This window comes from Primulina huaijiensis, chromosome 11 (genome assembly GCF_012295235.1).
Source record: "Primulina huaijiensis isolate GDHJ02 chromosome 11, ASM1229523v2, whole genome shotgun sequence".
Classification (NCBI taxonomy): Eukaryota; Viridiplantae; Streptophyta; class Magnoliopsida; order Lamiales; family Gesneriaceae; genus Primulina; species Primulina huaijiensis.
The window spans coordinates 24,969,358-24,981,925 of record NC_133316.1 but is presented as its reverse complement, the minus strand read 5'-3'; the positions used below and the strand labels follow the sequence as shown (position 1 = coordinate 24,981,925).

The 12,568-nt window shown below is 35.8% G+C and overlaps 4 protein-coding genes across 6 annotated transcripts in view; 1 reads left to right on the top strand and 3 right to left on the bottom strand.

Annotated features, from left to right (window-relative positions):
- Window positions 1-59: 59 nt before the first annotated feature.
- Window positions 60-1,953, bottom strand: LOC140987672 (phospholipase A1-Igamma1, chloroplastic-like). The gene has a single exon (XM_073456287.1). It carries the CDS (start codon window positions 1,736-1,738, stop codon window positions 197-199), a length of 1,542 nt encoding a protein of 513 aa, XP_073312388.1. The 5' UTR covers window positions 1,739-1,953; the 3' UTR covers window positions 60-196.
- A 737-nt stretch (window positions 1,954-2,690) lies between these two features.
- Window positions 2,691-5,661, bottom strand: LOC140987955 (CSC1-like protein ERD4). The gene is made up of 6 exons (XM_073456757.1): window positions 5,240-5,661; window positions 5,010-5,158; window positions 4,622-4,897; window positions 3,692-4,536; window positions 3,343-3,598; window positions 2,691-3,240 (listed from the first exon to the last, which is right to left on the bottom strand). Exons 1-6 carry the CDS (start codon window positions 5,508-5,510, stop codon window positions 2,860-2,862), a joined length of 2,178 nt encoding a protein of 725 aa, XP_073312858.1. The 5' UTR covers window positions 5,511-5,661; the 3' UTR covers window positions 2,691-2,859.
- A 1,671-nt stretch (window positions 5,662-7,332) lies between these two features.
- LOC140987368 (serine/threonine-protein phosphatase 7 long form homolog) lies at window positions 7,333-9,642 on the top strand. Of its 2 annotated transcripts, none has more exons than XM_073455839.1 (5): window positions 7,333-8,132; window positions 8,217-8,335; window positions 8,422-8,509; window positions 8,614-9,057; window positions 9,148-9,642. In XM_073455839.1, exons 1-5 carry the CDS (start codon window positions 7,386-7,388, stop codon window positions 9,553-9,555), a joined length of 1,806 nt encoding a protein of 601 aa, XP_073311940.1. In that variant the 5' UTR covers window positions 7,333-7,385; the 3' UTR covers window positions 9,556-9,642. The 2 variants fall into 2 exon arrangements, with proteins under 2 accessions (XP_073311940.1, XP_073311941.1); XM_073455840.1 differs by having other exon boundaries at window positions 8,614-9,089; window positions 9,148-9,544.
- Window positions 9,643-11,195: 1,553 nt separating this feature from the next.
- The window catches only part of LOC140988070 (hydroxyproline O-galactosyltransferase GALT2-like), a 7,804-nt gene continuing 6,431 nt past the window's right edge, over window positions 11,196-12,568 (bottom strand). For both annotated transcript variants that reach the window (XM_073456961.1, XM_073456962.1), the window contains 3 exons: window positions 12,047-12,220; window positions 11,803-11,910; window positions 11,196-11,702 (listed from right to left, as the gene is read on the bottom strand). In XM_073456961.1, coding sequence (XP_073313062.1) covers window positions 11,499-11,702; window positions 11,803-11,910; window positions 12,047-12,220 — 486 coding nt within the window. In that variant the 3' untranslated portion in view covers window positions 11,196-11,498. The remainder of the gene's footprint in view (window positions 11,703-11,802; window positions 11,911-12,046; window positions 12,221-12,568) is intronic.

Genomic DNA, 12,568 nt, shown 5'->3' with positions numbered 1-12,568 from the left:
TTCTGCCTTTTGGGCTTTTAGCTGTTTAATAGTCCTGTTATATGGATTTCAAAATGTAATAAACTCTTGGAAATATGTCTCAATTTAAGATGCTATCGTTCCCCTAAACATAAGTCCAGAAGTACACCATTCTTGAATCTTGACCACGATTTTCACGTAAAAAACCAGTTTTATGGGTTCTAAAATTAAATTAAGTTCAGAAACCAAACAAGGATCCAAGCCCGTAACTTTCTTGCACTTCAAGTGCACTATTTTGTGATGATTCCACAGAGGGTGAGGGTACATCTTCCGGATCTCTTGTGGGTTTAACCCATCTACCATGATGATTTCGTACCAGCCCTTTATTAGCCAATTGATACCAGTTAGGTGGGATTCTCAACTCATCAACCAGCATATCACAATCCTTGTTCACCAATGCCAAATCTCTTTTTGAATTCACCCGAAAGTCCGAACCAGTACCATGAAACCCATCTACCAAATGTAGATATGTCTCCAACATGTGAAATCCCACCAAATTCAACCCTTTCTTGAGATATGGAGATGACCGAACATCAAGCTTTAACTCAACTCCAACATGCGTGTACACCCAGTCTAATGTACCTGTTATATCGTCAAACCTTTGTAAACTTTCGTTTAATACGATCCCAGGCATTTTTGGCACGATATCTTGTTTCATTGTCACACGTAAAGTCTTTACACCCATTTGATAAAGTTCGTCTCGAAAGGCAATGTTGCCAACGCGTGGCGAGGCAAATGACATAACACTTATGGAGAGGCCGGTGAAGTTTTTTGCAGCCTCATAGGCATTTAGCAATCCTAATGCACCACCTAGGCTGTGCCCTGTGATAGTTAGGCTAACCTGTTCGCTTCTTTCTTGGTAGAAATTTACTAATCTTTTCACTTCTTTCATCACTTGTTCTGAGGCACTATCCTTGTTATACCTAGTTTTATCACATTTAGAGGTGTAAATGCTAAGAAAACCATGCTCAACTTTTGCTTGACCTTGCCCAATGGGCTCTAGTTTCTGCTGCATATTATCGTACCATTCGGATGGTGCGACAGTGCCACGCCATGCCACCACCACATCACGCCTCCCAATTCGTTGGGATTCTTGATCATCACTGATGGCTACAAACCCCATCCAGTTTGAATCTTTACTCCAAGTGTCAACAAAGCGTGACTTTTCAAGCCATTGAGGCAAGTCTATGTGTGACATTGCATATATGTATCTAGTGACATTGAAACCACTTTTTCCAAGTCCCAACTTGTCAAAAAGCTTGTGCCGGTTGTACATACAGCTGCCGCAATACTCTGAGAATGAGTCAAAGTCTAGTGCATCGTATGTTGCTTGTGCAAATTCTCCATATTTGATGATCTCCCTTCGAAGCCAAGGGTGTAGTGGATCAAGAAAATCATCCCAATCACGTGAACCTTGGATTTCACGCCATTTTTGTGATATGTCTTCTTTCGGGGACATGGCAGGGTGGTTGTGCTTCTCTTCAATGTTTAAAGCCTTCAGTTTTGGACGATTAACGCTCTTTTGAATTTGGGTTTCAATATGAAGCTGTAACATGCTTGACAAGGTTTCAGCCAGCTTCGTAGCCTTGTTTGATGTTTTATTATGTGGGTTTTTGGCGGTTTTGAAATCTTGGTAGGCAAGAATCTTGATCGGAAGTTGGTTTTTGTCGGTGGTGGCTGGGAGGTTGAAGTGGGGATGAATTGCATTTTTTGTGGCCATTTTTTATGAAGATTTGAGAGTAAATTGAATAAAAGCTTAAGAACAGAAACGAGTTATATAGGTGATTGTGAGTGTCCATACTTTATTTACTTGAAAAGGTCTGTGATGTTTGGTAAAAGTCAATGTCCAGTGGTTCAATTTAGGCAGAATTTTTGTGTTTGACTATGATTTTCAACGCATTTCACGCGTTGGTCCGAGCTCGCGGGCATGGGCCGGTGCACATGGGCCGGTGCACAAGGCACGAAGCTTCCAACGTTCCATTTTTCCCCCTTAAAAGCATGGAGATACGTAGTAAATAAATTATTTTCTTTTGTTTATCTCCCAACTTTTGCGTAAACCTTTTTTTGGGTAAAGAACTTACCGTCCTGAACTCTGTGCGATTATGATAAACCTTGCGAGACATCTACGTACTATCTTATCTACTTAAGTACTACCAGTGATAAAGATTTGATACAAAGGACTACTCATATTAAGTAAATATTGTTCAAATAAATTTCAATTTTTACATCTTTCCTAAACGTGGATTGACAAATTAAAAACTCTTTAACTTTCTGCGAAGAAATAAAGATAACTCGATCCTCATTTTTCGTTCTGTATGCGGAGAACAGCAATGGCTTGCATTGAGGTATGACTCGATCCTCATTTTTTTATCATGTCTTTGATCCAATCATTAGTGCACAAAGACTTTTAATTTTTTATCATGTCTTTGATCCAATCATTAGTGCACAAAGACTTTTAAAATATTGTCTCATTGATTAATTTTACGAGACAGATTCATATCCGATCCACTTATGAAAAAAATAATTTTTAATACTAAAAATATTACTTCTCGATTTATATCTTAATCGAGTCGATCAGCGTTTCACGTATTTATATAAAATCGAGTCGATCGGCGTTTCACGAATATAAATACGTGAGATGATATGTTGTTAGTTTAAGACAAATGGGATCGTATTATAATTTTAAATATAGTAAAGACAAGCGCATGCGCACAAGAATTTCAGTGAGACTGTTCTAGAAACGTGAACAAGAATAAAAGTGACACAAATCCTAAGAAACAAGATCCTGGTTGATTGTTACATACACGTCTTCCACTAATTTTTCAGTTCACAAACTGTAAATCAAAACGTAGAATCAGTTCTCGAAACAAGAGATAGAGCATCTTCAAACTGATATTCCTCCCCCTTCTCATAGCTCAAGCTTGGTGGGATGAATGATCTGAACACAACTTCCATATTAGGAGTTTCTTTCAACTCTCGGCAAGCAACATCAAGTGCTGTCGATTGGAAGAATCGGTAGAATTTTGTCTTGCAAATGAAGCCGAATATGAGTGATATGATCGGAAGAGGGATCAGAATGGGAGGCGTGTAGAAGAATTTCTTTGCAAGGAAATAGCCCACCATTGTCGTTTGATACAGGATCAAGGAAGCCAAGATTCGCGTGTACAAGTGTGGCCACATTCTTCCATAGCTCTCATACGAAGGGACGCAAACTTTAAGCACCTGCCGATAGTAAAAAGCTTCGAAAAACTAAAATCCCAAGTACTTTCGCTAGGTTTAGTGTTAAGTTGGAAAAGGGTAATGAGAATGAGGGGACAACATTACCTGATTACGTAAAACGAGCCACTCCAAGCCAAAGTATACCACACCAAATGGAAGAATAAGAGGCACTATGACAGAATAGCAGAGAACAATGGTGACAACTAACATGTCATCAGGCACTCTAGTGGCGTACTCGAGATCGCCAGGAGCCCACGCTTCTTTAACCTCATCTTCAGTTTTGCAGAGATACCTTTTCTTTAGGTGGAAAATTATTAATGGCACGATTCGTGATAATTCAAGCCCGTAGCCAACAAAGAACCTGATCCATGCACCAAATTATCATTAAAGTCTCAGTTTATCTCATACTGATTATGTACGAACAATTTGAAGATAAGGGAAAAAGCAATCTTACTTCAAAGCAACAAAAGTTAAGAAAAAAGTGGCACTTCCAGGGAGGCTTGTTGCTAGTAAAGTGATAATGGAATTCGGGTCCTTCTCAATTGACTTGAACGTAGTGAAAAGCGTAGAACCCACGGTGACACCCACAAATACATTCAAGACGGAAAAATAGAAGTACTTGCCCGAGGTAGCCCTTGCTACATGACTCTTTGAAGGTATCCCTTCAGCCTTGGACAGAAACGTTAGGAAATTCGGCAGCAAAGCCAGGAAAACCATAAGTGCTATCTGAGGAAGGTAGGCCTCCAACACCGTCTTGATTTCCGGCTGATCAATGAGAGGTTTTAGAAAGGGGAGAAGCTTCTTCAAGTTATCCAGCGTAGTAAACGCAGAAATGAGCCCAATGGGGATCATGTAAAAGAATATGGTCAAAAACACTATGAAATAGATCACATACTGTCGAATCTGCCTCTCATAGAAATGTTTCGGAAGATTGTTCCATATTATCTGACGGGGTTCGGGAGCCTCCATCACTGTCCATGTATCAACTATCGTATCGTGTAGACTTTGGGCAGCAGCTGATGCAGTTACCCTGTTATTAAAAAAGATGACAGCGGCACATTGTTGTTTATCTTTCAGAGTGACCTTCTGTTCCGCTTCTAATTTAGTGACCAACCCTTTTATCTTTCCATCATAGTATTCTAAAGAGTCGACCTTTTTACCAACAAGGCCTAGAAATCCGGTGCGAGTTGTTGGTCTTGTTCTTTCTGGATTACCATTCTTTACAGACTCAGCGTATATTATTTCATCACGCGCAAGCTTCTTCTTGTACCCTTCCAGTTCTTCATATATTGCGTTGGCCTGGTGTAATCGAAGCACATGAAGTTGCAATATAACCGGAGGCGAAAGAATAGCAAATAGAAGACAGAATATGAGCGACGAGTACCTTTGAATTGTCTGTGACAATAATTGATCTATAAAAAGTATCCGGATAGATTGCCATAAAGTACGAGTCCACCTGCTCCTTTCTGGTCTGAACATTCGTGGCTGGAGGTATGTCTCGGACAAGCACGGCAAACTGCTCGTTTTTCACCTCGGAAGTCATAAGAGCTTGAGCTCTCAAATCAGAGACGTGTTTGTATGCCTTCCATAAGAGGTAATATGTGGCGAAAGAAACCCAATAGACAGCTACGACGAACGCCCACAACCGGGGACTACCTTCCTGTATCGTACAAGATAGAGAGACACAGATGGAGCAAACAAAATCGTAGATGAAAATCCATGGGTGCAAAAATCAAAATAAAGAACGAGGATGGTGAGGTTTTGGCACTAACTTGAACATGCCCCATCGAGAACTTGTCGAGGTCATCGAAGGCTCCTACGCTGGTGGTGTCATTGGAATCCATGATGGTTTTAGAAGTAGCAGCAACTGGTAGAAGTACAGGCAGAAGTAATAGGGCAGAGAACAGGAATATTCCCAACACTGCATCATTAAAAAAAACTTACATTAAAAGGTCAAAACAGCACAGTATATTTTACCCAAGACAAACAAGAGAAAAGTGACCTGTGGATATGAAAACAAAGTAAACAGCAGAATCAACCCCGGAGATCCTGAGAACATCAGCTTCAGTGGAAGCTAGCGCTTCCCGGATCCAAGCAAACGGGTTCCGGGGAGCCCGCAAGCCCTCAAAGGGATCCAAGCCCCTCAGTATCCGGTTCGAGTAGTAAACAACATGGTTTTCGGGTCTACGGGACAGCCAAGTGAAGAGAAACATCAACACCGTGAATATAAGAAACGAGGTCCCTAAAGACGTTAAGAAAGAATTCAAATCCATGGCGGCTCTCTGTCAGTGTACTGTGCAAGTAAACTCAACAAGTATTTTTTGTTGCAAATCGAAGAGGACGAGGGTAATTATGAAAGAAACTTAATAGCCGTTGGTAATTTAAAGAAGAAGATAATGAATGATAAGTGAGAGAAACAAGAGGGGGCCTAATATACGTATTTTTCTTATTTATTATTATTATTATTACAAATTTTATAGTGAGTGTGTGTGTGTGTTACCTTTTAAAGAAAAAGTCAAAGTTGATAAATATTTTAAATATTAATTAATTAATAGTGGAGTAAAATAATAATATTTATATTTGAATATTTTTCATTATATAATTTGTATGTATGGGCAGAAAATAGCCACGTGCCGTTAAGAAATGGTATGAGAAAACATTTTAGTAGGTGACAGACAGTAGAAAGAAAATATATAATCGAACACAGTTGTACAAGATTCGAATTAGGGCTTTTTTTTAAAAATAATATATTTTTAAAACTTATTTATTAAAATATTACAGAATTGGAATGTTTATAAAAATATAACAATCCGGACTTCAAACTCCCGGATTCAGAAATTTTTTTAAAAAAAAAGTAATAAATTGTGTGTCACGGATTCAAATGAATCCGTGACACTTAAAAAAAAAATTAAAAAAAAAGTAAAAAACCACCTGCCACGGAGTCTGCCACAAATTCTGAATCCGTGGCAGACTGCCACGGATTCAATGAATCCGTGACTCCACCCCCATTTCCCCTTCTTTAAATGAGGTGTGCGCTCCTCATTTTCCATCACCGAACGAGCATTCTTCCTTCTCGCGTTGCAGCATTTTTCTTTCGAGCACGTCTCTTTCCGACACCAATCTACAAAATTTTCCATTTGAATAACGTAAGTTTTCGATTTTTTTGTTTATTATATTTATTATTGTTTGTTAATTGTAGTAATTTTAAATAATAACAATATTTATAATATTAATTGTATTATTAAAATTATAATACTATAATTTAGATTTTTTGTATCATCGAGCACTCTATGAACGATAGTAGTTTTAAGTAATAATAATAACTATACGTAATTTGATTACAATAATTAAATTATTAATTGTATTATTAGAATTAGTTGTAATATTGATTATATAATACTAACTATATAATTATAATATTGGAATAATTATAATATTAATGGTATAATATTAATTGTATAATTGTATAATAATGAACGCATCACGTAATAATTTTAATAGTAATTGTATTGTCGGAGTAATTATAATAATATTTGTAATAACAATTCTTAATTTAATTATAATAAATGTAAACGTTTTGTATTATTGGAATAATTATAATATTAAATGTATAATAATAACTATATAATCATAATATTGGAATAATTATAATATTAATATTATAATATTAATTGTATAATAATAACTAAATTTAATTTAATTACAATAATTGTATACGTTTTATAACTATTATTAATTTATTTATTATAATAAATAACTATTATTAATGTATACGTTTTATAACTATTACTATACTTAATAATTACATGTTATAATAAATAACTATTTTGTAACTATTATAATTACATGTTATAATAAATAACTATTACTAATGTATACATTTTATAATTATTACTATAATTAATATTAACTATTAATAATGTATGTATTATAATTACATGTTACGTTTTATGATGTATTATTGATTTTTAAAAGAAATTATTTAATTTATAATAATTAGTTTTTTTATCAATTTGTCATCAACATATACGTTTTATTTTTTCGAGCCGGAAAATTGCAAATAAATTTTGTTTATTATTAAAATTTTTAGTTAAATTTAGTTTATATAAAATATAATATTTGTTAACTAATGATTTTTTGTTTGCAAGATGGCTGAAAATACGGATAATGTGTTGTATTTGCGGGGTAAACACATATCAAATAATATCAATGCTGAAAACATGGATGCACTAATTCCGCCACGTCGGTCTGACAAATGTCTTTGGAGATTACTTAATGCTGGGATTCACCTCCGTGTCCGCCTATGTCTTGCACGCATGGGCTTCTATGGTGTCATTCAGTGTGGTCCAATTAAATATTATGATAATCATTTGCTTACAGCCATTGTTGAGAGATGGCGTCGTGAGACACACACATTTCACCTTACAGTGGGCGAGGCAACAATCACCCTACAGGACGTTGCCCTTATTTGGGGGTTGAATATTGATGGCATGCCCATCACTGGTGTAGATACCGCGTACAACAAAAATACTTTACAACAACGCTGCGCTACTTGGTTGGGTTTTACTCCTACATCTTCGCAGATTAAAGGTGGACATCTTTATCTCACCGCTTTGCTAGACCATTGCCTAAATAATATGATTAATGATCAAAGCACTGAAGAGGACGTAGCACAATATTCCCGTTGTGTTGCATTAATGATCATTGGTGGATGTATGTTTCCGGACTCGGAAAGTGCTGCTGTGAAACTTATGTATTTGCAGTTTCTTGAGGATATAGAAATAGTGAATACGTTTAGCTGGGGTTCTGCTGTGTTGGCATATCTTTATAGAGAGTTGTGCGACACATCAATGGGATTAAAGGTTGATTTGTGTGGCCCTGTTCAGATATTGCAGGTAATTTTACACTTCTACTGTCATTATATTTGTTGTAATTAATTTTTCGTACGATTTGACTATTTATGTTGTATGTTATTACAGATTTGGGTGTGGTCTAGAATTACTCTTCTTTCCCCCGATAGAGCGCAACAACTATCTATGTCAGCAGAGCATGCTGGAGATGTGCTTCAGGGTCTACCATTCCCACCATACGGCGCACGGTACTAATAAGAAATAATTAACATTTATTATTATTATTTTGTTATTTAGTTTTAATGAAACTATTGTGTACTTTTATAAATTGCAGGTGGAGACGCGGTTTCTCTTGGACACATACGGCCCATCATTCTGTCCGTATAATGAGAGATATGCTTGACAGGATGGTAGAAGGGCAGGTAGATCAATAAATTAGTTGTTTAGAGTTTGAAATTTTTTACAAATTCAGTCTGAATTATATATTATCGACTTGATAATATTTTTTTCATTTTATTTGCTTCAGTTTCTATGGACAGTTTATGATATTGAATCCCCGGAGGTTGGCAGAATTCTTGATGGAAATAGAATTCATCTATGTCGGTCGGCATGCGCATTGATCAATTTTCATATAGTTGAGATGCATAGACCAGAGCGGTGTCTCCGACAGTTTGGAATGCGTCAGGGTATTCCGCCACATGCTAATAACTTCGACAATTTCCATAAACTGACGCGACAAGGCCGGAACAACTGTGATTGGGCGACATATCACAAAGATTTTGTAGAAATGTGGAATGATAGATATAATTTTGTGATTGGTGGGGATTATGTCATACCTGGTTCACCCGCCATCACAGTGGACTATATTGGTTGGTATCATCGCATTTCACAAATAGTGCTCTCGCCGCCAGTGGTACCTCCAAACATCATGGGCTACCATCCTGTTGATGCAAACTACCGACAATTTATCGTAAGACATGTTCAATTTATCTACATATGTACGTAAATATAATTTACTGTATTAAATATATGTTACATAACGTATGCATCTATGTCACAGACACGCCCAGCTCATGTGCAATATCCACCGATGTGGACAGGAAATGAGTTTGAACCCGGACCATCATCTTCAAATATGGCATACACTACTCCGCCAGTGGTTTCAAGCTTTCCATCGTATGACGCTGGTTACTACACTCCATTTGCTGGTAGTTTTACGCAATTTTTACAAAGTGACTTTCGACCGGGTATGAGTGAGAGTCGCCCTACATTTAACACGTCGCCCATACAATTTGAACAATATTCTGATACAGAAGGGTATGAGGTTGGTGGGAACATTGCCGATACCAGTACATCTGCAGCCCAAACAAGTACGCATGGAGATGATGAACAGATGTTAGGTCGTGGACGTAGAGTAATCAGAAGACCACCGTGTGGCACTGGAGGGCATCGTTACCATCGACATTAACTATTTATTTAGATATACACAATTACTTACATCGTATTGTTGTATATTTTTCAATTTTTTTATTTTTATTTTAATTACAAGTAGTTGCTGCAACATATTTTTTAAACATTCATATACAATTTTTGTATTATTGACTTTTTAAAATTTTAGAATTTATTGATTGTGATTTATTATACTTTAAATTTATTATTAATCTTCGTATTAGTAATTTTAAAATCAAATAATAAAAAAAATAACAAATATAACAAAATTATACATAATATTAAAATACAACCGAAAAAATTAGAATTACATTAATAAAACGTAAATAATACAACTAAAATATAAAAACTTATCGAAATTACCTTTTCAAATGTGGTTGTACGGAATTTGTAAATGAATCAGCGAACGATGTTTAATATCTGCAATAAATTACAAAAATTATCAGAAATATAATACAAAAAATAAAAATCAATATAAAAATAAATAATAGAGATTCGACTAAGACTCGGCGCAATTCTCCCAAACTCTGATACTCAACACAATTCTCCCAAATCAACTTCTGAATTACCGAGACTCGACGTAAATCTCTAAAATTTTGATATTCTACAGAATTCCTTCAAATCAAATTAGAAATTCTAAAAATCATACTATCGACGTAATTTATAAAGAGAACATGGTTACGGATTCTAAAAATTATAACTACCATAAAAAAAAACGAAGCGAAGAAGAAAAAAATTTGTGTTGGAAAATATGAAATATTTGCGCGGAAGGAGTTTGACGCCGAAGATCGATGAAATAATACGTAATACTCGGTGCGATATATAGGGGGTCCCGGATTCGGGACAGTGTCACAGATTCAAATGTCCGTGACACACAATTTATTAATTTTTTTTTTCAAAAATTTCTGAATCCGGGACTTTGAAATCCGGATTGTTATATTTTTATAAACCTTCCATTTCTGTAATATTTTAATAAATAAGTTTTAAAAATATATTATTTTTAAAAAAAAGCCCTCCTAAAACCAACGGCCACAAAGTAATTAAATAAATAAAAACAAAATTTATAGATTTCAAATGTTGGTATTGCACAAACATGCATGTGGCAACTGCTCTACCATAATCTTAAATCTTGAGAAANATTATACAAAAATGGTGTCTACACAGACATGGCATCTGGATAGGGGGCGGAGATTCATGAACGTGTTATTTCATTATAAGGTGTATTCTGACATGATTTGAGTGTCCCGTTCTTTGAATTTTGCAAGTTGTCAATGTCACGTTATAATCAAAATAAGCCTACCCAAATCAATATATTTATTACCATCATTAATTATACTTCATACAGAAGATGGTGGGTGTATTATCATATTCGCAATTGAAAAAAAATTAAACCACCGACACAGCGTTTGTGATTTGAAGTTTAAGGCAAACGGGGACAAGAGAAGGGACCAGCTTTAAAAATTATAATAGTTTATTTTTATTCAAATTGATAGAAAATACTCGGAATCTACTACTTTTTAGTTGGATATTTGGTTTGGCCTGTTTGGGGTACGATGCAGACGGGGACAAGGGAAGAAGAGACCAGCTTTATTTTTTTGTTTTTCTTTTTGTTTTTGTTTATTTCATAACATGGAAGTGCGTGAGAAGATATCTACAGAAAAAGCAACAACTCTATAATTTGATTATCATGAGATCAAAATATTAATGGATCTAACAAAACCTGTGCAAAGAGGCACATTGCAAAGTCAATGGCAACCTGACTAACCCACTTTACAATCTGGTTGGTTAAGTTTAGCTAAGGAAAAGTAACTTGGAAAACATAATGACTATTCGTTTCAACAGACCTCGCGTTTATTATAGACAAAATTATACCGTAACACCCTTGAACTCATCTACAAAACTACTCTAATGCTAGTAAAATATAGTTCACATGAATTTCGGACTGCAACATTATGTCATGCTTCAATAATTGCAGCAATGTGCCCGGCCCTTCAACAGATTGTCCCAAAGACAGATCATCTGTCGCGGGGACTGGTAATGTGCAGTGTAATAGTCTTCCATGCATCCGTACTGGCAAAACTTCCAGTTATGAGAATAACGCACGTGCTTCGTGGTGTTGAACTGCTCGACCCACATTCCCATACTCACGTCCTCCATCTTAAATAGCTGCAAAATTGGGGAAAATGTTGGACAAGAGGAAAGGTGAGGCGCCTCAGATGTGATGTCCAGCAGAAAATATATAGAAGATTAAGTGAGTGTTACACACCCATAGTCTGTGGTTTTGGTGTTGGATAACAATGTACTCGGCAATGTCGCTTGATACAACATATCCAGGACCATTGGCATAAGGGGGATATATTTCCTCCGGCCACTCCTGCATACAAGAAAAATAACTCCTGAGTGTAGGGCTCATAGGTGTGTGGAAGACCAGGATATACATATATATAAATTGTAAAGTTAAATGGATTGGTAATAACAAAATTTCATTTTCGCAGAAAGAAGTTTTGTACCTCATATGACACGGCCCATTTCCCGGTCCTAAGAGGTCGATGTAAAAAGTTTAAATTTCCCAAATACAAAGACCTTGTAGGAGATGTGCCTTCTATCTCTTTGAGGACAGCATCTATCTTGATGAAAGTGTCGTCATCGCATTTCATGATGTACGCTGCTGTTGCATTTTGAACCTAGTGTAAAAAAAATAATGCATTTGAGAAAATGAATCAGCCTAAAATTGAAATGTATTCATAATCGACTTAGAGAAAAAAATAAAGGAGCACCATAACAGGGAGTATAAGAAGTGCAGCTGAACATACCCCATACTCGCAAATGGCAATAGTTTTGAGAACTACCAGCTCATACCGATCCATGAATGGCAAAANACACAGTTGTACAAGATTCGAATTAGGGCTTTTTTTTAAAAATAATATATTTTTAAAACTTATTTATTAAAATATTACAGAATTGGAATGTTTATAAAAATATAACAATCCGGACTTCAAAGTCCCGGATTCAGAAATTTTTTTTTAAAAAAA

Bases quoted from the DNA above. Each gene is read 5' to 3' on its own strand.
- LOC140987672 (XM_073456287.1), bottom strand. From the start codon at position 1,738: ATGGCCACAAAAAATGCAATTCATCCCCACTTCAACCTCCCAGCCACC.
- LOC140987955 (XM_073456757.1), bottom strand. From the start codon at position 5,510: ATGGATTTGAATTCTTTCTTAACGTCTTTAGGGACCTCGTTTCTTATA. The intron at 5,159-5,239 runs GTCACTTTTCTC...TTAATGATGCAG, and splicing joins CTTTGTTTTCATATCCACAG to TGTTGGGAATATTCCTGTTC. The intron at 4,898-5,009 runs GTTAGTGCCAAA...TGTACGATACAG, and splicing joins TCTCGATGGGGCATGTTCAA to GAAGGTAGTCCCCGGTTGTG.
- LOC140987368 (XM_073455839.1), top strand. From the start codon at position 7,386: ATGGCTGAAAATACGGATAATGTGTTGTATTTGCGGGGTAAACACATA. The intron at 8,133-8,216 runs GTAATTTTACAC...ATGTTATTACAG, and splicing joins GCCCTGTTCAGATATTGCAG to ATTTGGGTGTGGTCTAGAAT. The intron at 9,058-9,147 runs GTAAGACATGTT...TCTATGTCACAG, and splicing joins CAAACTACCGACAATTTATC to ACACGCCCAGCTCATGTGCA.